The sequence below is a fragment of the Megalobrama amblycephala genome, linkage group LG4 (assembly GCF_018812025.1).
Source record: "Megalobrama amblycephala isolate DHTTF-2021 linkage group LG4, ASM1881202v1, whole genome shotgun sequence".
NCBI classification, from domain to species: domain Eukaryota; kingdom Metazoa; phylum Chordata; class Actinopteri; order Cypriniformes; family Xenocyprididae; genus Megalobrama; species Megalobrama amblycephala.
The window spans coordinates 6,581,974-6,608,756 of record NC_063047.1 but is presented as its reverse complement, the minus strand read 5'-3'; the positions used below and the strand labels follow the sequence as shown (position 1 = coordinate 6,608,756).

Below are 26,783 nucleotides of genomic sequence, written 5' to 3'. Positions count from 1 at the left end.
AATACAGCCACTTAGACAGCTGCACCACCCTTCCAAACACAGACAGCCCAGTCAACAAAAGCTGTAGTTCAAGAGGTTTTATGTTTCATTAACTGCAGATTAAACATCTGTCCTACTAGTGGACTGACCAGGAAGTTACTGACCAGAATGTGTGATGGAGGGTCATTGATTGTCTCAGACAATAAGTAAATACAGAATTGACGTTCTACCAGAAAGACTCGGGAAGCAAAGAAACGTTTGAATACGATTTATTCAACAGTATGAATGTAAACATCAATGATAATGATAAAGTTCTTTGGCGTAGGCCCCGTCCATGGTACAATCCGGAGGGTAGCAGACGTTTGCAGATCCTGCCTTAAGATGAAGGCAGGGGCGGAGCCTACCCCCAAAAGAACTGAGAATGTGAAGAAAATACACACCGGTTGAAGGATTCTTTGAATGCATTCCTAAATATTACCAAAGAGAAAGAGGTGATGAATGCACAGACTTAATGAATGTTGAAACATTAACAGAAAGAATCATTATGTAATAGCTTTTCATTCTGTCATAGCTTTAAGGATGTCAAGAACGCCACATAGGCCATAACATTGCCACATTAGGTCGGGCATGAAAGCCAAGTAGGCTGATAGGCCAGCGTATAAACATGCCATGTAGATCATGTATGATGCCACGACAGGCCATAGTAAGGGGAAGACAGAGTGGATGAATGAGATACCCTGATATGCCGAATAAAGCAAGCCATATAGATGTAAATAGAAACTGTCGCCGTAACAGGTAGTTTGTCTCAATAGGATACTTACCACAGAATATTTAAATATAGGATTTTATGATAAGCTATAACCTTACCTAATGCTTGTTATAAACATAGCATTGGTAATCCTAGATTAACAAAAGAATACCAGTGATGTGAATAGTGATTTGATGCTATGGTCAGAAAGACAAGTTAGTCTGCGATACTAGAAGACTGCATATGAGGACCATGGTCCATAGAGATAGCGTTCACTTGACCCTGAGTGAGTATAGGGAAATCATAACGAGTGATATTAAATCGTATGAAAACACCACCACCAGTAGTTTGCATTAGTAACGTACTAGTAGTAAATATGACAAATAAATGGCATACATAATGAATAACATTGACTGATAGAGATATGGAGTGAGGCTACATTAATCTGATTTACGTGTAAAGACCGCAAAGGTCCTGTACCTTGAAAAGACAATATAGGCCAATTCAAGAAGACCTTGGAGTTACGTAAAACAGACTACCTGGTGGCCATGACAGGTTTTAATTATATGAAGAGCTAAGACAGGCCTTTGTGTAGAACCACGATATGCCATTTGATGCAAAAATGAAAACCATTTAATGTGAGGTAATAAGCCATTTGATGTGATGGCAACGACTTGCCCGATGGCAACGACCTGCCCGATGGCAACGACCTGTCATGATGACCATTATATTAAACCTTTAATGTTATAGCAACAATATTCCATGTAGCTAAAAGTTAAGATGGCCATCAAATGTGAATGCAATGAAAGGCCATGTAATGTAAAGCAATGACAGGTAATTTTATGAGATGTCAACAGTAAGCCTGATAACAACGATATACCTATAATGCTAAGAGTCAAAGGCAATAATAGGCAATTTAGTATGATAGTGTGATATATTCTATGTAACGCAAAAGTCATGGGGCCATTCCAAGCAAAGCAACAATGTGCTATGTTACACGAAACCATGATTAGGCCGTTATAAGTAAAGGCCACGAAAGGCCCATAATGAATACTGATTAAATGTCACGATAAGCCAATTATATAAAAGGTACACATTTGTGAAGACCGAAGCTGAAGATAAAGTAGAAAACAATGACACCACCGCTCGTAACTAGCAACCAATAATCAACGTAATTTGATTGCTATGAGTGAATGAGCATTTGAGTAATTTAAAGTAAATAATGAAAAGGTATATATTCTATAGGAAAGACTCATCCAATATGCTTAGTGTGTCACCCGCTCACGGCTAGATAGAACTAAGCAGAGAGAACTTTGTCACTGTCAGAACCTGCTAAGAGAACCCCCAAAGAAATTAACCAGTTTGGCATGACATAAGTACAAGAATACTTAATGCATGGGGCAGATAAATATTGAGAAACCTTGTTGTACGATGCCCTTGCAAAAGGGAAGCGCTTAACTTGACAATGCTGAACCTGGCTGAAGCTAGCAAACCTTTGCAAAAGTATAACACCATGAGCATTGTTGTTCAATACCTTAGTAAAGAGAAAAGAGGTATTAGGGAGTGCCCTGCACAGAAGGGGCACAATGAGCACAAGTGAAATGCTTATGACCAGGCGGGTGCGGAGTAGCCTATGGAGCACAGTAACTCTGATGTTCTATGTGTAGTAGGCAGCACAATATATCACTTTAGATATGATGCGATGTGCGCATCCACAAGTCATGACGCAAGGATAGCATAGTTGCACATGTTCCTTTTTAGAAAGAAATAGTATCTGTGAAGATTTCCAGTCAGGATTTAGACCATACCATAGTACTGAGACTGCTCTCATTAGAGTTACTAATGATTTGCTCTTATCATCAGATTGTGGTTGTATCTCTCTATTAGTGTTACTGGATCTTAGTGCTGCATTTGACACTATTGATCACAATATTCTTCTAAACAGACTCGAAAATTATGTTGGCATTAGTGGAATTGCATTGGCATGGTTCAAATCATACTTATCTGACCGTTATCAGTTTGTAGTAGTAAACGATGAGATGTCATATCAATCACAAGTTAAATATGTACCGCAAGGCTCAGTACTAGGACCGTTGCTTTTTACTCTGTACGTGCTACCCTTGGGAGATATCATTAGGAAGCATGGCATTAGTTTTCATTGTTACGCTGATGATACTCAGCTCTATATTTCTTCGCGCCCTGACGAAAATCACCAATTCGCTAAATTAACAATGTATAGCTGATATAAAAAACTGGATGACCAGTAATTTCCTACTACTAAATTCAGGAAAAACAGATTCTAATTTTTATACCGAAAACTTCTTCACACAATAATCTAGAATACTGTCTAACACTTGATGGCTGCTCTGTTAAGTCTTCGTCGTCAGCTAGGAACCTGAGTGTGCTCTTTGATACCAATCTTTCATTTGAAAGCCATGTTACTAGCATCTGTAAAACTGCATTCTTCCATCTGAAAAATATATCTAAACTACGACATATGCTCTCAATGAAAAATGCAGAACAGTTAGTTCATGCGTTTATGACCTCAAGGCTAGACTACAACGCTCTACTGGGTGGTTGTTCTGCTCGCTTGATAAATAAACTACAGCTCGTACAAAATGCAGCAGCTAGAGTTCTTACTAGAACTAGGAAGTATGACCATATTAGCCCAGTTCTGTCATCACTGCATTGGCTTCCTGTTAAACATCGTATAGATTTTAAAATCTTGCTAATTACTTACAAAGCACTAAATGGTTTAGCTCCCCAGTACCTAAGTGAGCTCTTAATACATTATAGTCCTTCACGTTTATTGGGATCTCAGAATTCAGGCCAGCTGATAATACCTAGAATATCAAAATCAACTGCAGGCGGTAGATCCTTCTCCTATTTGGCACCTAAACTCTGGAACAATCTTCCTAGCATTGTTCGGGATCCAGACACACTCTGTCAGTTTAAATCTAGACTAAAAACACATCTCTTTAACCTGGCATACACATAACACATTATCAATTTATATTTTCAAATCCGTTAAAGGATTATTAGGCTGCATAAATTAGGTCAGCCGGAACCGGGAACACTTCCTATAACACCAGATGTACTCGTTACATCAGAAAAAGAATGGCATCTACGCTAATATTAGTCTTTCTGTTTATCCCGAGGTTTACCGTAGTCAACCGGATCTGGGCCGTATCCAGCTGAGACCAAGGATCTGCGCCTTGACACGACCACAATGCAGCCCTGAAGTATCAGCAGAGATCGAGTCAACTAGATCATCCATTGTGAAGACATCATCAACACGACAGCCAGTGCCACAGTTCCTCAACAGACCATCCATACCGGCGTGATGAATACGATCCTCAACTGGACTCGACCACAACGCAGCCCTGAAGTATCAGCAGAGATCGAGTCAACTGGATCATCCATTGTGAAGGCCTCATCGACACGACAGCCAGTAGCACAGTTCCTCAACAGACCGTCCATACCGGCGTGATGAATACGATCCTCAACTGGATGGAACTGAAATAAATACTTTGATTGTTGCGATCCTATCAGATTTATGATAGCAACCTGATTGTAACAAAGCACTGTTCGCCAGAGGAGAACTGGCCCCCCGACTAAGCCTGGTTTCTCCCAAGGTTTTTTTTCCCTCCATTTTAACATCTCTTTGCCACTTGTTTGCCACCTGATGTCACCTGATGGAGTTTGGGTTCCTTGCCGCTGTCGCCTTTGGCTTGCTTAGTTGGGGACACTTGACATTTGATATTCATTAGTATTCTTGACATTTATTCAACAGTGCTTCTGATCTGCCTGCAATGACACTATTATTTAAGAGCTGCTGTGCAGCCAAATTATGTACCAGCTATCAATGTAAAGCTGCTTTGACACAATCTGCATTGTAAAAACCTATATAAATAAAGGTGACTTGACTTGACATGTTTAAGTCCTGTCAGTTTACACGCTATTCTGTGTGCGCACGCGTTAAAGACGAATTGCTTTACCTATGCATCTATTTTTGCCTAGATAGACACATACATGCAGATTTATGTCAAAATGTCCTTGTACACACAGTGCATATGGCTTAGGTAACATGAAGAAAACTGATGTGTATCATTATAGGGGTTCCACACATTCGATCTTAACTTACAGCAGACTTGCTGCTGTCTGTGTCATGCATGTTAACCAACAAAGTACAGAGAAATAACTTTGCAGCTTTAGAGATGATATGCAAGATAAAACCACTTGCTCTGATAATTCGGAAAGATGCAAGGACACAGAACGCATTGTTTAAGAATTGAGATATGCTGCAAACTTGTAGCTCAACTGACCGGCCCAGCATATTATAAGGCTAATGCACAATAAATACAACATAACATCACGAACAAATGTCATAACCTATTAAAAGATTTTTCAAATTATTATAGACATTATTTTGATGTAATTTTATCTTTTTATTTCACCGTGTGTTTATGAAAATGAGTAGCCTTAGTGATGCATGCTTTGTCAATGTTAAGATTATTTTTTATATTCCAATAGAAATACTGCAGGCTTTCTTCAGGTTATCACTTTATTAAAATTAAGCAAAACGAACGGTTTACTTTCATGAGCCGTCACGTATTTGCGAGCTTGTAGCGGGAATCTCATAAGTGAGAACGAGAACTTTAAAGCTACAGCTTCCGTATGTCGACCGCCCGCAGACCTAAATGCGCGTCTCTTGCCTCCTTTCTGAGGCGCGCGTTTGACCGTTTCTATAGAAACCGGTGATTCTAAGAGCCGCTGCTGTGACGTGATGATTTTAGCAGTCGGCGATTGGCTCTTATTTAGAAGGCGGGACATATTCCGCCATATTGCGCAATACACTTTCTCCCATGCAAAACAAAACCTGTGACACGTCGTGTGTTATTCTATCCACCTGTTTCCGCGGGGCGCTACTGTAAAAGAGAACGTGGGTACAACTTCCGGTGAGGTGGCGGAAGTAGCATACCAATGGTATTTTGTGTGTTAATTAGCGAAGAGGCTAAGTGTTTTTTGGATCATTGTTTACTTTGTAAAGTTACAAATCTTTATGAGAGATGTCGTTACGGTGCTCAGGGACAACATTTCAGTTTAGTACATTTATTAGTTAATAATATCACAATGCAATAAACAGTTTTTGTGCCCTTAATTGCCCTTTACTGACCTTACACAAAAGTGCTGCTGCATGACTAGAGCATCCTGACCCTGCAATACATGAACAACCCGCTGTCTGTACTTTACCCGTCACTGATGCACCAAAGCCTTATGATGTGATATTTTGCTCCTAACGTGTCGTGCGTGCCAGAGCCAGTCGCGTTTCCACAGTCATATGCGATGCTAAAGGCTACTTATGTTAACCATTGCGAAAATAAATACACACGTTTATGGAAAATATCAGAGACTGCTTGCAGACAATTCTTATATGATTTTAATCGTGTATTTATTTGGTTTAATGTTTTATCTGTCTCTTCCCTGTGCCTGTTGATTCCTGACAAATGCATATCTTTCACAGATTCACACACTCCGGTTAACTCGTATAACTCATAACTCCTGTTGTCTTCTCATGAGCTCCCTCTGTTGCTCTGGCTGAAAGGATCAGGATATATAGACGAGAGATCGCGCAAACGTCCTTGGATTGCAATCATCGCATAATTTAGAGGAAAATCAATAGAAATGCTCAGAAAAGTGACGTAAACATAGGGTATGTTATCAATATATTTCTAAATGTGTAAGCCTTTGGATTTAAAAGCCTTAGTGGAGTTGTTCTGTGCATTCTTGTGATCGTAAATAAATGGAAGCAGGCGCAATTGAATAGGTATGTGTTTTCTTTTTATGTCAATATAAATATCAGTTAGATTTAGCATGATTGATGTGCACTCCTGACATAAATTAATAAATTACTATTACTGTAACATTTTTTATTGTAAAACATTGTTCAAATATTGATGCTGCAATCTTAAATCTTTAAGTAAAAAACAAACGTTCGCAAGTTTGGCTCGTTATATCTTGAAAGACTGTCAACTGTTGAATGAATGAGTGTCACGTCCAGCTTGTTTACTTAGAACCGGAAGACACTCCCACGTTTGACGCAAGGCCTCATGGGGCGTAGGAAACTTGTGGATAGTCTTTGATAGTAACCGTGGAAACAGGCATTGACAGCTGCGTGATGTCTAGTGGCACGCGGTTTCATCCAACACTATGGAACATGGCAAGCAAACTTGGAATAAGAATTGGAGCGAGGATCAAAATCAGCATGGTGTTTACGAAATGCAACAGCTTTGCGACTAACTCAACTTAACAGATGCCGCTCTAGCACATTAATAGACAGGTGAGCAAAAGTACACGAGACGAATTAATGTTATGTAGCTCAACACGATGGAATGTTAGAATATCATACTGTTGATCTTTCTTACGGTCAACAGACTAATATAATAGCAGTCTACAACTTGAACACTCAAATGCAGTTTAATATGATAGTGTAACGTTAGACCAAGTGAAACAGCGATGCGTTACCTCAGTTTTAATTCATAAAATAACTTACCTGTATGAGTAGTATTTAAGCACTTGCAAGTAGGCCTACTTCAGTAGAATGAATTGACTCATTCCTATTCCTGGAAGTGCAGGCTGGGACTCGCGTGTGGCACTGAAATCAGTCTCTCGTTGGCAATCGCGCCCGCGATTCCACGCCGAGATTGTGCCTTTAGCACAGGTAAATTAAATTCATTTAATACATATGCAGTGTCATTTTACATTAATCATTTCCTGGATCTGAATACTTACCTGAAATATGTAAAACACCATTTATTTCATAAAAATCACCCTTAATGTTCTAGAATTACTTTCCGAAAAGGGTTATTCAAATAATCTGTTAAATTTGTCATATCACAATATATGACGTTATCGCAGAAAGATAACGCAATATCTATGGAATTAAATCGACTGTCCCTTTTTTGCACAAAGAAAATCTGGTGCACATGCATGAAGCTGATCCCATGGACATAGACGGAGACTTTAACTGCAGAAATGTAACACGTAGCCTACAGGTAATTTAATTTTATAAGCAGTATGCAAACGACATAGCCTTATTACCACGCAGGACATAAATAATCATGTTTCTGCCTCTAATGTTAAAAGGGAAGTCACTCGACAGCACCATGCATACCCAAGTTACAAAGCGTGTCGTTCTTTCTGCTGTTAGTCAACTCCGCTTTCATGCGGATCATTACGACATGCTTTTGAATGCAACGATGCGAACGAGCACCGTTCCATCTCAAACAAAGAATAGCAATAGAAATAACTGTAAATGAGCATAAGTCCCATACGGTCAGCCATGCTGGTTTGTTTACACTCAGGCAGTTTGGCGTGACTTGGCTGGAACGCTACGAAGTCGTGAGTAGTGGTTTGAAGTCGTGACTTACGGGTCAAAAACCTGCCTGGAAGGCAGCATGTCATCCTCAGTTCCCCTGCCTGTTTGTCTCCATAGTAACAGATTGATTTGAGTTTCAGTTCAGGTGTGTCTCATCTATTAACTCGTTAGTCACCGTGAATTTAAGTCCTGTGTTTTCCCTAGTTCTTGGTCACTCATTTTCTCGAAATTGTTGCATTGTTCTGTTCATGTTTTGCCTGATTCAGTTACCTAAATGTCTTGTTATTTTGAGTTTTGTTTTATTGTTGCACCTAGATCCTGATTTTATTATCTTTATTTGCAACCGATGATGATTTTATCTCACAGCTGTGACTTTTTCTTGTAATCGCGACTTTATTTCTCGTAAATGTGGCTTTATATCTCAACTGTGACTTAATGTCTCATAATTGCAATTTTAACTTGCAACACTTTTTTAACTTCTCATAATTGCAATTTGAACTGTCACAATTGCAACTATTTCTAGTAATTGCAACTTCATTTTATGTGTTGTGACTTCATATCTTAATGCAATGTGATGTTCATATTGCAAGTGCAGTTGTGAAGCACTATCAAGACTGAAAAGTGGTCTTTGAACACAACCTACCCAATGCATGTTATCCTGTTAACATCTGTTCTTTTTTTTTTTCAGACTGAAATCCTTTAGATTTAAGTTTCTTGGTCTGAGCATGTGATTGGTGATCATTCATTTGTGCATTTTTACAAGTTACCTGTACATGACATTGCTGTGAACTTTGCAACACCTAATGCCGTGTACTTCCTTTGTACAGCTCAGCTAGCAGTTACACCAAAAGGGCTTTTTTCTCACAAATGCAAACCTCACAGAAAACCACAATGTTCTCTGTTCTTACATACTTCGATATTTTATGTAGCTGATGCATGCATGGCTTTCACTGCAGCTGCGTCTGTAGCTTAAGCAGACGTCAATGAGCACAAGACATACCACAAACGGAAACAAACAAATCCAGAAATATCTGGTTGAATGACATTTCAAAAGCTATGCATTCAGTGAGTCATTGTCAAAACAATGCAGAACTGTCCAGGTCATATACAAAAAAATTAAAAAATGTCCAAAGATAAGAAAATGAAGGTGAAAAAGAGATCTAGAGATCTAGATGTTAAGAAAAAAAAAATGTCCAAAGATGAGAAAATGAAGGTGAAAAAGATCTAAATGTCAAAAAACAAACAACAACAACAAAAAAAACCTTTCCAATCACACTTGATTTATTAATTTGGCTTTTTTGCACAGCTGTATAAATCTCATTATCAATGATTAAAGTTTTAGTAAAGTAACAGATAAAATGGATAGCATATATTTTGTCAACTCCTACCGGTTATGAACTTCATGCATAAATTATACAGAGCTGCACTATTTAAACTCAGGGCCAGAACTCAACATTAAAGGTGCCCTAGATTCAAAAATTTAATTTACCTCGGCATAGTTAAATAACAAGAGTTCAGTACATGGAAATGACATACAGTGAGTCTCAAACTCCATTGTTTCCTCCTTCATATATAAATCTCATTTGTTTAAAAGACCTCCGAAGAACAGGCGAATCTCGAATAAAGGGCCAGTAGCCCTGAATCGGCTCATTTATAATGATGCCCCAAAATAGGCAGTTAAAAAAATTAATTAAAAAAAAAAATCTATGGGGTATTTTAAGCTGAAACTTCACAGACACATTCAGGGGACACCTTAGACTTATATTACATCTTTTTAAAAAAAGTTCTAGGGCACCTTTAATTAAAGGCAGCATGTAAATCTTGATCATTTAATGAGAGAAGCATAGTTTTGTGCACTTTCCACATGCTGTTTTATTTCTTCCTCAAGGATGGATTATAGTCGTCATGGAAAGCGAATAGTGGGCTGGGGCTTTGGAGCAACAGTCATCACAACACTGTCACTAGTGGCTGTCAAAGTCAATAAGCAGTAAATATGATTATACTTATAATATCATTTATTTTTATTTGCATAAAGGGACTGGGTTTTGAAGTGAATTATAAGTGTGTCTTAACAAAATGATTTACGGCATAATAACTATTCTTTGCTGTCAGGATGTGCTGCTTGTGTAATTCTCTTGAAGGCGGCTTAAGGAGCAAACACATCCTTTATAAGAAAAACAGAACAGCTTAAAGCCACGCTGATTTGCATGTAGGTCTGATTTTCAGAAGACCAGACACTGACCTTATGCAGAGTAAGTGTTATGGTCAAGAATCGTTCCTTGAAATGAGTAGCTTTTTTTTTTTTTTTTTTGAAAATTTTTTTTTTGCTTTTTTCAAATATAACAGATTTTATACATATAGTTAACCCCTGCTCCTCGCTGAATATGTTATCTTCTCTAAAGGTACACAGCTGCAAACCTCCAACAGCCACAATCTAATTGGCACATCAGTGTCTGCTTTCCATTTCAAGGCAATACATTTTCTAGCTATTATTAACATTTCAGTGAGCTTAATAGCTTGACTATTTCTGAGGTTAGAGTTCGTAAAATTACCTAATAAATACACCTCTGGATCTGTTGGAAAATCATTTCCATGAATCTGTGATATACTTTAACATACTTGCACCCAAAACACCTTCACTTTAGGACACAACCAGGTAGAATGCAAAACTGTTCCTTCTATACCACATCTGAAGCAGAGGGGTGAAATACTGTTGTTAAGTTTATATAATCTAGATGAAATGTAGTAAAGCTGGTGTAAAAAATTAAACTGAATTAATCTATACTTAGAATTCAAGGTTCAGGTGACCCCATCTTTACATAATTGTCCCCACAGGTCCCCTTCAATTCTTTGCCCCAGATCCTGCTTCCATCTACTTCCATCTGGATTTAACTGGGTCATCTAAAGGCTGATTTGAGATCAGGCCTTTGTATATTCTAGAGGTTGTTTTATGTAGTGGTTTATCTGAATAGCAGAGTTGCTCAATACAAATCAGGTATCTTAGGATAAGTTAAACAATTAAACGTAATTGCAGATAACTAAAGAATTCTGTATTACTCAAATTATATTTATTTTTTTAACTGTTAAAGGTGCCATCGAACGTTTTTTTACAAGTTGTAATATAAGTCTAAGGTGTCCCCTGAATGTGCCTGTGAATTTGCAGCTCAAAATACCCCATAGATTTTTTTAAATTAATTTTTTTAACTGCCTATTTAGAGGCATAATTATAAATGCGCCGATTCTTGCTGCGGCCCCTTTAAATCGCGCGCTCTCCGCCCCCTCCCGAGCTCTCGACTCTATCACTGCATAAATAAAGTTCACACAGCTAATATAACCCTCAAAATGGATCTTTACAAAGTGCTCATCATGCAGCATGTCTAATCGCGTAAGTATTGTATTTATTTGGATGTTTACATTTGATTCTGAATGAGTTTGATCAATAAACACAACTTCATTCTTTTATAAATCTCTCCAACAGTGTAGCATTAGCCGTTAGCCACGGAGCACTATCAAACCAAAATCTTAAAGGGACTTTGGTTTGATAGTGCTCCATGGCTAATGGCTAATGCTACACTGTTGGAGAGATTTATAAAGAATGAAGTTGTGTTTATGAATTATACAGACTGCAAGTGTTTAATAATGAAAATAGCGACGGCTCTTGTCTCCGTGAATACAGTAAGAAACGATGGTAACTTTAACCACATTTAACAGTACATTAGCAACATGCTAACGAAACATTTAGAAAGACAATTTACAAATATCACTAAAAATATCATTATCATGGATCATGTCAGTTATTATCGCTCCATCTGCCATTTTTCACTATTGTTCTTGCTTGCTTAGTCTGATGATTCAGCTGTGCACAGATCCAGACGTTACGTCCTGCCCTTGTCTAATACCTCGATCATGGGCTGGCATATGCAAATATTGGGGGCGTACATATTGATGATCCCGACTGTTACGTAACAGTCGGTGTTATGTTGAGATTCGCCTGTTCTTCGGAGGTCTTTTAAACAAATGAGATTTATATAAGAAGGAGGAAACAATGGAGTTTGAGACTCACTGTATGTCATTTCTATGTACTGAACTCTTGTAATGCAACTATGCTGAGGTAAATTCAATTTTCAATTCGATGGCACCTTTAAACATTAAAACATCATCATCAAAACAATGCTTCAAATGTGTAATTCCCTTATCTGCCCATTTCTTAACATTTTTGTTTTGATGGCACATTGGTAGCAATCTGTTTCCCCAAAAGGTGCTTTAGGGGAAAGAAAATTACCTCAGATTTCTCCATATTAAGCCAAGAGGGAAAGGGGGTACCAGCAAACATCTGAGCCAAATACCTGGATTGGGCTGCCCAATAATACATCTTAAAATCGGGAAGTCTCAGTCCTCCTTGAAAATAATCCAAAGCCAATTTATCAAGGCTGACGCTAGGAGTTTTACAATGCCAAATGATCTTATCAACCCATTAAGAGCAGTGAAAAAAGAATTAGGGATTGATATAGGAAGAGATTGACACATATAAAAAACTATTTATTCTACTAAGTAATGTGAGTGGTAGATCAATCCAATTGGTTAAATCTCTACCCACCTTCTCTAAAAGACTAGCTAAATTAAGTTTATAGAGATTCTTTAATATAAAGCACTTAAAGGAAAAAGAAATGAGTAGCTTTTGAATAGGCGAGGTTTGAAAAGTAAATTCAAGCTTTTAATAAAAAAAAAAAATAAAACAATTTGTTGATAGGTTAAGCAAAGATGCCAAAAGTTGGTTCAGCGTTTCACTGTTAAATGAATTGTTTACACACACACAGTATATATTCATGAGAGACACAAACGTTTCTTTGCCTTGAATAACTTACAATATTTTGGCGAAACGAAGAAAAGACAATGAGGGTAAATTGTGTAGATAAATGTTAGCCTAGAAGGTATTTTATGCGGAGACAAATATGTGTCAACTTGCAGTGACAGGAGGGTGCAAGACTGCGCTCTAAAGCTCGGGGGCGGAGTTGGCAGAAAGCTCTCGGGGAAAAACTTGTGAGTCAGTTTAGTTGAGACTCAGGGCAGCTGTGGACTACACACCTCTCACGAGGAACACAGGACTGAATTTGTGGAAGATCGCATGTGTAGCAGACGCCGGCAAGTCAAAATGTACCCTAATCCGAGACGCGCTTTGAAGATTTTGGAGACGCGTAACAGCGCATGAAACATATATGTGGACAGTATGATCGTTGGATCTTTGACATCGATTGGGGAAGTCAGCATTTCATGCCATGCGTCATGAGCGCGTCTAGTAACCGATCTGATTTGAACATCGACCTGCACGTGAAAAACAACTCGGTGAAGATGAACAAGGACCCTACCATCCCGGTCATTATGTTTATATTTGGCGTGGTCGGGAACGTTATTGCAATCGTAGTGCTTCGAAAGTCACGGAAAGAGCAAAAGGAGACCACTTTTTACACCCTGGTGTGTGGACTTGCCGTAACTGACCTCTTGGGCACGCTGCTCGCGAGCCCAGTCACCATTGCCACCTATGTGAAGGGCGCGTGGCCCGGTGGAGAAACTCTCTGTCATTATTCCGGGTTCATTTTACTCTTCTTCTCTTTGGCAGGTCTTAGTATTATCTGTGCCATGTCCGTCGAGAGGTACCTCGCCATCAATCATGCGTATTTCTATAACCACTATGTGGACCAGCGGGTGGCAGGCTTGACACTCGCGGGAATCTATGTGTCCAATGCGCTTTTCTGCGCTCTTCCCAGCATGGGACTGGGATCCGTGGTGCGCCAGCATCCCGGAACCTGGTGTTTCATCGACTGGCATAACAACAACAGCAGCACGAACGCCACTTTCTCCTACATGTACGCCAGCTTCAGCTCCCTCCTCATCCTCGCCACCGTCATTTGTAATGTGCTGGTGTGCGCGGCTCTCATCATGATGCACAAGCGTTTCGTGCGCAGGACCTCGCTGGGGACGGACCAGGCGCGCGTCGCGGAGATGAGGCGCAGGCGGAGTTTCGCGCGCCTGGCTGGTGCGGAGATCCAGATGGTCATTGTTCTCATTGCCACGTCCATTGTCGTGCTCATCTGCTCCATTCCTTTAGTGGTAAGTGGGATTTGGTAGCGTACGTTGATTTAGAGCATGTAGCGCAATATGCGTTAACGTGGGATACCTGGCTGAAAACTTAAGCTAAGATGGTTTGCTGGTCTCCCAGTTTAAACCATGAATTCACAAAATAGTGTGTCATACCTATTTTACAATGCCATTGAAATTGCAATGTAAAAACTGCATTGTAATCTACTGAGAAATGTATATTACATTTAGCAAGGCACTATACAGACTATAGTTTTACAATAAAATGTTATTATATTTTACATCATAAATATTTACGAATTAAAAATATGGGGGGGGGGAAAGAATATGATTCTTATCCCACTTTATAAATGGGATACTCATTTCCTGTGTAAACCAACAATCTTTTTCTATTCAAATTTTATTTAAAAAGCTTATCTTATTTTGTGACATGTTCTGAATTATTGTTCAAAATCAGATAGGATTTTAATATCTCAACAAGGCTGGTATAATAACATTATATAAATTAATGAGATATACAGTTAGGCATTTGTCTGATTATATATTTTATAGATCCTATCTCATAATGCATTTTCTTTTTTTTTTTTTCATATCTTTTAGTGTATTTCACTCTAAAAATGCTGGGTTGTTTCAACCCACGTTTGTGTGAAATATGGACAAACCCAACCATTGGCTTTAAAAAAAAAAAAAAAAAAAAAAAATTAAACCAGCATTTGTCCATATTTGAAACAACCCAGCATTTTTGTAGAGTGATGTATAATGAAAAGTCGTAATGGATTAAAAGCCCAGAAAGGTAACAGTGTCACAGACACTCTAAACAATCTATTCATTGTTTTCTATTGATGTTCACTGTATGTGATTTGTATCTGTATGATCTGTACCCTGACGACTTTTATGTGTTGACTCATAGCGGAAAGCCTGATGAAATAACCAGCATATGATATCAGTGCTCGTATTATCGTGTTTGGTGTCGGAAAAGAATGTAGAATGATTATAGATAAAGAAGTAAACAGATCATGTCTTGTTTCCTGTCTAGGTGCGGGTGTTTGTGAACCAGTTGTATACCTCCCCAATGACAGCAGCAGACCTTAAGGCCATCCGAATTGCCTCTGTCAACCCCATTCTAGACCCCTGGATCTACATCCTGCTGAGAAAGACGGTCTTGCAGAAGATTCTAGAAAAGGTCAAGTGCCTCTTTTGCCGTATCGGTGGGCGGAGTCACGGGAGGAGCCCTGCAGATTTCCACTGCAGCAACGGTGTCCACAGCTCATCGTTTGTGTCTCGTGATTTGCCGTCGCTGGTTCTGCCCGAGCCGCCAGAGGTGATCAGCACGTCGCAGACATACTTGTATCCCCTGGATGCGGGACAGGGGATGGGCTGCTGTGTCGACTCTGTGTCGAGCAGGACGTGTTCAACTTCCACCACGCAAACCCTTCTGCGCGACTCTCAGGAGCTAGACCTCAGTAGCGGAGAAAACAGGACAGAAACGAGCACAGACTTAGTGAAAACACATTCATGCACGCACTCCAACACAAATGAAGCGCAGAGTTCCAAGCACCACCCGCTGCAAGTCACCTTTACAGACGAGACTTTGAGCTTAGAAGAGAGAAGCATATGAGAGTGAGCAACATTTCAGAAGGAGGAATACATTTCAGGAGCTTGATGTGACCATTGCAAACAGAATCAGAATGAAAAACTCATGAGATTAAAATGATAGGATATTTGAAAGAAAAACACCAATCGGAGGACTAAACAAAAAAGTGAGATGAAAAGAGAAAAGATGGTTACTGAAGTAAGAAAAAGAATGTTGCTACATGATGGGGTTCTGGAAAGGAATGGGTGAAAGAGCAGAGGATGGAGAGGCAAACTGGCTTCGTTTTCTGGTAACTCATAATGCTTTTTAAAGGAAATGTTTTGTTGAGCAACAGGTTACCCTGCATATTCCTGACAGCAAGGCGAATGACAGAGCTCTGATAAATGTGTCTATATTGTAAGTTCTTGTGAATTTCTGCAGAAAAAGACAATTCGTTTTTGATTAGATACAACTGCATTGGGCCCCAAATGACTAATTTGACCCCGAGGGTTTTTTTGTTGTTGTTGTTTTATTTCTCATTTTACTTTTTCTAAGAATTCCGACTGTTGATTAAATTTTGCAGACATTCTGGTGATCTCTTCATTAGGTCACAAGTTCAAGTAACCAGAGTGCCTTGTTAGCTTTTCCCATGCTGGAACTCGTGGTTTATAATTTCCTTTTCCTTATGTTAAGGTGACTAGAACACTTCATTTCCACTGATGCATAACAACTGTTTACTATTTCAAGCTTATATAAGATGTAGCTAGATGTAACCGTACAATTTTTGGAATTTCCATAATATGTACAATATTCTGTGAATTAACCAAGCAATTTCATGTCACAAAATATATCGGTAGGCCTACCGAAAACACATTATACAATGTAAGAGCACATGATACACAGCATATCATTGTCAAGAAAGTTTATTTTTGTTTCTTTTAAAGCATACTGAGGTAAAACTGTAAAAGCTATTAAGATGTGGAATGTCTTTTGAGGTCATACGTTTTGCACTTTTAAATCCTTGTAACCACTGAAAAAATGTAAACTGTCAAAATCGATCACTAAGCTCTTGATCAGTCAGTGGTCGTCAAGGAGGAACTGTTGAGTTCATCTGTACATATTTGTGATGTTAAAATGTGAACTGCGTTTCGTAGTAATGCTCTAATTTATTGTAGTTTTTTTTTTGGATAATCTGTGGACTGTAGTTATTTCTTCTCTGTGAGAAGGTCAGGTTTCCCGTGTTGAAGCAGTTATACGGTTTTTGTTTCATTTCACATTTCGTATATGTATCAAAACAGTATGAGACATGATTCAAACTACTTTAGCACATCATCTGCTGCATGTATATAACTGATTCAACATTACTCTGTATATTTTCACCATTTCATTTCTACATTTTCAAACACATGAATTTCAAACCTTGTCTTGCTTATTTTCCTCGATGTGACCCTTCAAAATGTGCAATGGCCAGCTATTTTATGCTGAAATAAACTCGAGTTGAAATTTGAAAACAAAAACCTGTATTTGTTGTCGCACTCTTCAATATTAATATAGGGATATCGCAGCATTAAAATAATTGAACGATCCCAATCCTTCAAGTATTACAAATTAATTTATATGTATCAGACTATCACAAAGTTCTTCTTTCAGTGGCAGTAGTATTACTGAATAAATTTAAAAAATAAAATTCTCCCCTACTTTGAGGCATTTTTATAAGTTGCGTCTTGCATTCAAAAAAAAAAAAGGATTTAAAACATGAACATTGCATTATGTCTAGAGTAAATCACTCAACATAATGGACCTGTCCACAAATTGTAAATAATTACTGATTCGACAAGTCCAGACTAAAAAACAAGACCAGTATTCATCAGACATATGCACACTCATCCTATTCACAGTGTACTGCAGGTCACTCTGTATGTGGAAAAAGCCAGATGACCCATAATGACCCAAAATATACTTTCAAATTTAATGTTTCCAGTATGTCTGCAATCCTTGAGTCTTTGTCTAAAAGGGTTAGAGCTCATATTTTAAAAAGAATAAATTACTGCTTGGGTTAAGCCATATTAGACCTCTTAAATTCTATAAAGTCATCTAATACATCATGTTGTATCCAGATCCTTAAATATATAAACTCTGGCATTCCTTTTGCATTGTGGTAACTAAATAAATCCCTGGAATCACTAGGGTATCATCATGATCCTTACACGATGACCAACGCAGAGGAACAGATCTGGAGACCTTCACCGACTGTAGACATCCCATAATTCCATTAGGTCATGAAGGGAAATCAGTTCAACTCTCCACTGCAAGTATTTTCAGCATGAATCACGCATTTGTGCACTTGCTATGACGTACAAACTGCCACCTGTCCTGGTACCTTACGTATACGTAAATAAGAACTGACAAGAGCAATCATTCATTGCAGTCCTAGCGCAGCACAGTCCATAGGATTCATCAGTTCCAGGCCCCTCCCTAAATCATCATTAGCGAAAACGTTAGTATCCTCATTTATTTGAATGAAGCAACAATTAGCAGAGGATTAGCGGGAGGCAGAAGGATGCTGGAAGCTTCCGCCAGGTCCCACAGGTGCCGAATAAAAAGCATTAGAGACGTAAATCCTTCAGTTTGCAGCCCACGCACACAGCTGGACAGTATCAATGTAGATATGAATGCCAATGAATGATGGGGTTAGTGCCAGTAACAGCCAATTATGAACATACAAATGTAAGGCTTGTGGGGTGCTGAGTACTGAATAACAGCTCAAACCATATTTTATTTTGAACCATAATTAGATTTAGGGGATCAAAGGAGTTTTAGGCGTTAGATTTGATTTGGTATGGGTAATAAGTATGAAGGGTTAAGGTCAGGGGTGAGGTATTCTTAGGTTCTGTTTACACAGAGCATTTCCATTACGGTGCTTTCCATTGTTTTTCTACGTAAACAATGCAAAAAATGCTTTCTGTGTAAATGGCCTTTAGGCAGGAGTTTGGAGTTTAAAAATGGCATAGGCAGGGTAACAGAATGAAAAAGCTGAACCTCTTAACTTATATAATGCCATTTCATGTGTAAGTCGAAGTGGAACAGTCAAACATGTCGTCGGCCCCCCCCCTCACGTGAACAGCCAATACTGAGTCAGCGTTCTGACGTAGTAGTTTAGAACGACATGAGGGCGAGTAATTAATGACAGAAATTTCATTATTGGGTGAACTAACCCTTTAACTAATGGGCTATTTTCTACTATCTCTCTAGGATGACAAACAGTCAACAGATCATATCGCTCCCTGCATGACTACTGCAGTGGTTCTCAAACCTGTCCAGGGGACCTTCCACCACTGCACATTTTGCATATCACCCTCATTTAACACTACAAGAGTTGAATTGGGTGTGTTAGATGAGGGAGACATGCAAAATGTCTGCAAGTGTTGGGGGGTCCCCAGGACAGGTTTCTACTGCATGACCTTTAGCTCAGAGTACATTACTGCTACTTCATTTCTAAGTAGTACTAACTAAACAGAGTCTGTAAATAGGGGCAAATGTGTGTGTATCATGCTCATCCCACCCAGTCCAGGCACATCACACTGCTATAACAGCACTCTGGTCTCCAGTGAGGGCTCAGATCCCACATAAAACACGCCTGAAACAAAGGCAGCTGGGAATGGCATTCCTAATCAAGTGTGTACATTAAAAAGGGATTACTCTGCTATTTTGAGAGCTTAATAAAATAACCACAGAATGCCTCATTAAAAGGATGGAATTTATGTTCTTGTTTGAGTGAAAATGATCTAAAAGCATTTCAGATTCTTCTGGGAATCTGGTGCTCACTTTACAAATTCACTGTGGATAGTAATTGTGTTAAAATATGAGGAAGCCAATCAGAACCCTGGATTATCAAATCAACAGTACATAAATACATAATCTAAACAATATACACAGATGAGGAGACAAAAAAAACAACAACAAAAAAATCAGCCTCCATTTCCCTCAGAGTCCTCGTGCCTTGACTAAAACACTCTGTGAGGAGGAAGTGGGCTTGTTGTCACCCTCAACAACCACCTCTTTGGCCACCCCGCATGTGTCCACAACAACTGCCATTTTCTTTAAGTCCTCATATTTCTTCTGTCTATCAGCCATGGCTGTGCAAGCCTCAATCACTTCATCGCTTTCGAAATCATAATCGCTTTTTAGCTCTGGAGCTTCCACAAGGAGCCTTCGGGCTTCATCTTCCTGTGACGCTCTTTCACGGACAGCTTGTTGCTTCTCCCGGAGCTGTAAGGCCCAGCCTAGGTCTTCCTCCCAGAGGAGGCGCTCAGATGGATGCATGTGCACCGCCACTTGGAAGGACCGTACAGCCTGAAACACACACACATAGATCATGAAACATATGCAAAGGTGAAGCTAGATGCAAAATGCACTGATATAGATATATAGTACTGTCCAAAAGTTTGGAGTCGTAAAATATATTTTTTAAAATGTTTTAGAAGTCTCTTATGCTCACAAAGGTTGCGTTTATTTGATCAAAAATACAGTAAAAATAGTAGCATTGTGAATTTTTATTACAAATTAAAATAACTGTTTTCTATATTAATACATTTTAAAATGTACTTTATTCCTGTGATGGCAAAGCTGAATTTTCAGCATCATTACTCCAGTCTTCAATGTCACATGATCCTTCAGAAATTATTCTAATATGCTGATTCAGTTCTCAAGAAATATTTCAACATGTTGAAAATGTGCAATACTTAACATTAATGATGCTTAATATTTTTGTTGAAAATGTGATACATTTTTTCAGGATTCAATGAATGGAAAGTCCCCCCCCAAAAAAGCATTAATTTGAAATACATTTTTTGGTAACATTATAAAATGTCTTTACTGTCACTTTTGATTAATTTAATGCATAAAAAATTCTTAACCCAAATCTTTCAACAGTACTGTGAATGAGATATGAGTGATACCAAAATGGTATTACTAAACATGTTACATTTTTCAACATAATAAACTTTGGATTTCAAAACAACTTTAAATTGAAGCAGATAAATGTGGGAATATCACATAGCACAACATGATAAAGCAAAAATATTTCATGTTTTTATTTCAAAGCAAATGTTTGATATGACCAAGAGCAGTGACACTAAATGCTATAACTCTGCACTGCACTTCAGTGAGCACATAGCTTACACATCAAAATGAACATGAACAGATGTTTATTCGACACTCAAACCAAAGCATTCACAACTCCTCACTAGTTCAAGATAAAATAAACCTCTGCACCCTTCTGGAACTAATGAAAATATACTAAAACAACTCCACTTACATTTCTTTCCAAAAACCCACTTCAAAAAAATAACAGCTAAAACGAAACAGGCATGTGGTTTCAGCTGAGTAAAACTAAGTAAGGACTGATAATAAGCCTTAACAAATCATCCATGCTTGCATACAAAGAACAGCAGCTGCAAAATACATTATTATGAATGCAACATCATCACATTCTTTATTACACACACTGAACTACTGCATGCGTCAGATATGCAGGGAGCTGTGTCACAGATGTGTTCCACACTCAATATCCAGCATCCACAATAAATTAAAATGACTGTCAAAAAAACTAACTATTTACTTTATGAAGATAGCTTTTTATGCACAAACAGCATTACAACTGGTTGAGTCAATGGAGAACTGCAATAGCACATGTTCATTTACTTCAGTATGAGGTCTAAAGCCTAGTTCCTGCTGTGAGTCAGTCACCCTGTTCATATTACCCAGGGGATGAGGGGATGAAAGAGAGAGAGAAAGAACGACATTTGCTCTCTCTTCATCCTTTGGGCAAATAATGAATTCATAAATAGGATTTAGTGGGGCGTTTTACTTTCATAATTGCCCTATTGACTCAACAATCTACAAAGGAATGATCGACTCTTTCAACAGAAACACTAGGTCACGTATCAGCCTGAAAGAAAAGAATATAAGAGCTAGTGTGAGCCGGAGCCAAGAATCCAGCCCTTGTCAAAAAGAAAACCTTTAATGAGGAATAAAGCCATCTGATGGCTTTGGGAGACCTTTTCTCCTCCAGGGTCCTGATTGATTTAACAGAGATGATTTCAACAGTTGTGATGAAGTCATTGTACAGATTCATTCAATCTTGCTCCACCATTAGGAGTGACTAACACATCAAACTGAATAATGCTGAATCCTACAAGATGCAAGATGTTTTTGTGCGTGTGTGTGTGTCTTCATAAACAAAAGGTTTTATTCTATCTATTTTCTAAAGGGATGTTATTTATATTATTGTGAATGATTCATCCATACATAGGTTTATTTTTTTATGTCAGAATTTTAAATAAAAAATGTCATAACGATCTTCCGGAAAAACAAAATAGTCTTCTCTCTGGTGATGTACTTTGGATTTCTCCAGTCATTTAGATCTCATAAACTCCGCTTATTCAAAACTGACCACAAGGTCTCATTCAGATCTGCCTCTCCACCCAATCAAGAATCCATGGATAGAACCAAGTACATTTTTTTCTTTTTCGATAATTTGTTTCCATCAATATACATCAAAAATAAAACAGCTTGGGCCCCTCCAGTAAAAGAACATCCAGGAAAAAAAAAAATTTCTAAGAAAATCTTTGCTACACCTTATGAAAATATATTACGGGAAAGAAATAAAAACCAACGGACACTTCATTTTCAGCCTCTTAATTTCTCGCTCAAACAAACTTTATAGAACTTTCCATTGGAATGAACTGTAGATTTCCAGGAACCGCATGATTACACCAAATTGTGCTCATAATGTGGCAAAACTGATTGGATATTAATCTTATGTTGGCTGGAATGATTTGTACATTGTAAAACAGTTATTTAAGTTATTTTTCTCTTTCTATTATGCAATAACGTGATTAAAAACGGCTGATGATATGAATCAGAATGAAGGTAAATGCTAATCACAGTCAACTGAATAGAGACAGGCCTCATTTAAAAGTGATTATAAGTTAGCAGCACAGATCCAAACATTTAAACAACGCATTCACTTGATTGTGTGAGCTTTACTGTGATATAATAATACATGTTATTAATCATAAATCATGTACCATAAAGCAAATTTAAGTGGTCTTACTGATGTTATACATGTTCATTTGAGAATGAGGACTCACACAGTTTGAGACAAACTTGAAGAGTATGTGCTATGAATTAAAGATTCATGGGGTATCTTTTCTTTGAGTATGTTGTGTCCTGACAACAAAGTGTTCCAGAGTTCTGGACAATTTCTATAAAGTTCCACTTAAAGCTGTCCAAACGCACAGCAGGACAGATGTACATAAGAAAAATAATAAAAGCAAAACCTTGTCTAACAATATGGCAGTAAGGTTTTAGGCTGGGATTAACGAAGAGTCAAGCAGCAGCCATAAGAATGTCGGTTCCATGATCCTGCGAAAAACTAAAGCCCTCTTAAAAATCACAGAATGTAAATATTAGTCCTAACATTTCACTTGAGTCCTCCTCCATCCTCAGGTTATTTTTCTCTTTGGTGAATGGCTTGACATGGCATGCTCAGCCCAAAATAGTAAAGTATTTATTCAAACTCTAGCCAACATGTCAAACTCAGTGTGTGCAATGAGTGTTTAGATTACAACACACACACACACACACACACACACACACACACACAGTTACTAGCCAAAGACCTGCTGGATCTGCAAGGTTTCTTTCATTAAGCATGTGTGTCTAATGCACACAATCACACACAGGTTGAGGCATGTAAGGTGTGGCTGTGTTTCTCTTCAAGTAATCTTCCATGCTCCTGGGCTTGGATGTACTGAACTACACACATCATCACAATGACACTTGATCTGAGTGATGGATAAGTGGCAGAAGGACTCTTACACCTCATACTGACGGAGAAAGATGCAGAACCTGATTTTACCAAGTGCAACATGTTCTTGGGTCAACATCTTTGCTGATCCTGGAACAAAATTCCAATCAGATTTGAGGGACAAATTTACAGTTTATGTCAAGTTTAGGCTTACAACTATCATTTCCCACTGATTTTAGGAATAACTTATGGGTAGGGGTAGGGATATAGTTAGGATTAAATTTTCAGACAGGAATGTTGTTCCAGGATCAACAAAATATGTTAACCCAGGAACGCATCAGGACGTGCGACAAAGACACTGATACCATAACAGGACTGGTAGAATAGAGGTTGTTCTGTTTACACGGGAAGAGATGCCTCAGTGTGCTGAATAAACTTCTTGTGTGGAAACAGTTCATCACCTAATAAACTGAATCCCAAGGTCGGCTACAGATGGGCTAATGATTAAATGGTATTTTTTTGTCGATTTCTGGGGATGAAATTAGTAATTATAGCCATTCAGCATTACAGTATAACTGAAAGCCATGATTTTTAACATTGCCTAAAATGCCTAAAAAATATTTTAACAACTTTAAACCCATAATAACTGTCACATTTAATATAGTGTGTTGTATATAGTGTATATACTGATGTTTATGTTCCTGATGTTTAAGTTTATTTGCACAGTAATTTTCACAATAAATAAGAAAATTACAAATTAAAACATTTGGAATCAATATTTATATGTAACACATTTATTATACTTTGTGCGTTATTATAAAAAATAAGACTGTTACATCTGTATTCAATGAAAAGAACTCTAATCATTGAATCTAAAATGACATTGAATCTGTTGACTAAGTATTACATTCATACACATAGTTATGTACAACACGATTATTTTTTAGTGGGTTTTCTTAAAAAGAAAATGTCGCAGAGGTTCTATGAATATTAAGACCTGTTGGGGCAGATTTATCTATTCTATATATGACTGACTATAATGTAGCTCATTACATAAAATCTACTTACTAGCTCCACTTCGCCAAGACTTAGTTGGGCGCGGCCCAGAGTTTGCCACGCCTCCCACCAAAGGGGGCGGAGCTTGGTGGCCATCTCTGCAGACTGCACAGCCAGGAACACCTCTTGAAGGGTGATCAACACCTAAGGATTACACATTAAAAGGTTACAAGTTGACAGAATAACCACTTGAAATATTCTCAGCACAAATTTTTAAAGGGGACATATCATGAAAATCTTTTCCCTTGTTTAAGTGCTATAACCAGGTCTCCGGTAAATCTACCAACCCAGAAAACGTGAAAAAGGATAACCCAGTAAATAGAGTGCCCCAGGGATGACGCATTTTTGTAGGCAAAACCCGGAAGCGAATTAGCATTTTAGGACTTCCGGTTCCAACGCCGTAAAGTCTATGGGTTTTTTAAATGGGTTTTTGCTAAATCGCCTGAAATAAGGTCTGTGGTTAACAAAGCCTCTAAATACTTTCACGTTTTGATCTATGCCATAAAACACCCCAGTTATAACCCACTTGTGATTTTTTTAACTTTTACTGTGTCTTAAAATCGGCGGTTGCTAACAAGTTGCTAAAAGGGACTACTTCCTTTGGCGGGGACTTTAGACGTCATCACTAAAAACGGGACTTTTGGACAGCATTTCTCATGAAAAAGTGGATAAGTATTCATAACAGCACAGATCATAATTAGTGAGCATGTTTATAAATAAAGTTGTTTTCTAAATAAAGTTTGAGGAAGCTTGGTGGTGGTGACGTTGATCCGCGACCATGGTGTGCTGTTGTCCGTTTGTAGCCTACTGTTAGCCTTTTATATCTGAAGACTTTATTTAGGCTTCAAAATCTATACATGTTGTTTTAACTTGTGAAGATTATCTTGATAGACAAAACATGTAAGTGTCATAACCCTTTGTTAAACACAGAGCTTATTTTCTGCGATTTTCCAAAAGTCTATGGGAAAAATGCATAGGCTTTCAACCGAGGGAACCCGTGCGCCGCTAACTTCCGGGTTGGCCTACAAAAACGCGTCATCCCTGGGGCACTCTATTTGTTTTGGTAAGCCTCCACTTGTGACGTAGGAAGAGGATCTTATTATAATATTACCGCCCCCTGAATCTGTATGTTTCCACCCACGGCACCGCCATTGTTTTCGCAAGCGACAACGGTGTACCAGCTGTCCTGCACAGTTTAGCTATGACCCTGATCAAACACACTGTCTTCAGGATTATTAAAGCTACGTAAAGCAAGGTTAGTTGTGTCGGAGCAAAACTCTGCAGGACAGCAGCACTCAAGACCGACCGTCCCTGAGCTCGTGATGTCTCAGCTATGTAAACATTATCACTGATCTGTTAACGGCTATAATAGCAAACATACAAGTCTCTATAAACTCCTGGCATCTGAGCCACTAAGGACGCAGTGGAGTCATTTTATTTATGAAGGGAATGTGGCTAGATAAATTCATATACCAGTATGTGCAAGTTATTTTACACCATTGCTTGCGCAGGAAGGTCAGTAAAACACAGGATTTGCACAGAAGTTGATTCTCAAAGATGGATCGATCCCAACTGTTCATGATCCAATTTGATATATATTTTGTGATGTTTGCAAATTGTCTTTCTGAATGTGTTTTGTTAGCATGTTGCTAATGTACTGTTAAATGTGGCTAAAGTTACTATTGCTTCTTACTGTATTCACGGAGACCAAGAGCCATGTCGTGATTTTCATTTTTTACCCGAAAACACTTGCAGTCTGTATTCTTATTGAGTCTTTCTAACAGTGTGTAGCTTTAGCCAAATTAATCAAACTCATTCAGAATCGAATGTGAGCAAACATCCACAAAATACATGCCATACCTACATGATCTGATATGCTGTATCACGAACAGTTTGTAATGATCCATTTTGCTAGTTATATTTACTGTGTGAGCTTCTGTATTACATTTGCCTCAGTGTATTGGACTGAGAGCAAGCCCGACTTAGCCAGCTTGGGGGTGGGGAGCACAAGCTTATTTGCATTTAAAGGCACACACCCCAAAACAGCAATTTGTTTTCTCCCACCCAAAAATAGGCAGTTAAAACATGGTATAATGGAAAATCCATGGGGTATTTTGAGCTGAAACTTCACAGACACATT

At 38.4% G+C, this 26,783-nt stretch overlaps 2 protein-coding genes across 4 annotated transcripts in view; one reads left to right on the top strand and one right to left on the bottom strand.

Moving 5' to 3' along the window:
- Positions 1-13,024: 13,024 nt before the first annotated feature.
- Positions 13,025-17,291, top strand: ptger4b (prostaglandin E receptor 4 (subtype EP4) b). The gene is made up of 2 exons (XM_048187045.1): positions 13,025-14,213; positions 15,238-17,291. The coding sequence occupies exons 1-2, from the start codon at positions 13,311-13,313 to the stop codon at positions 15,817-15,819; spliced, it is 1,485 nt and encodes a 494-aa protein (XP_048043002.1). The 5' UTR covers positions 13,025-13,310; the 3' UTR covers positions 15,820-17,291.
- A 2,226-nt stretch (positions 17,292-19,517) lies between these two features.
- ttc33 (tetratricopeptide repeat domain 33) overlaps positions 19,518-26,783 on the bottom strand; it is a 34,113-nt gene continuing 26,847 nt past the window's right edge. For all 3 annotated transcript variants that reach the window (XM_048187046.1, XM_048187048.1, XM_048187047.1), the window contains exons 4-5: positions 24,656-24,787; positions 19,518-20,127 (exon numbers count right to left, since the gene is read on the bottom strand). In XM_048187046.1, coding sequence (XP_048043003.1) covers positions 19,759-20,127; positions 24,656-24,787 — 501 coding nt within the window. In that variant the 3' untranslated portion in view covers positions 19,518-19,758. The remainder of the gene's footprint in view (positions 20,128-24,655; positions 24,788-26,783) is intronic.

Excerpts from the sequence above, each read along its gene's own strand:
- ptger4b (XM_048187045.1), top strand. The coding sequence starts at position 13,311 with ATGAAACATATATGTGGACAGTATGATCGTTGGATCTTTGACATCGAT. Across the intron at positions 14,214-15,237 it reads TCTGCTCCATTCCTTTAGTG|GTGCGGGTGTTTGTGAACCA; the intron begins GTAAGTGGGATT and ends TTTCCTGTCTAG.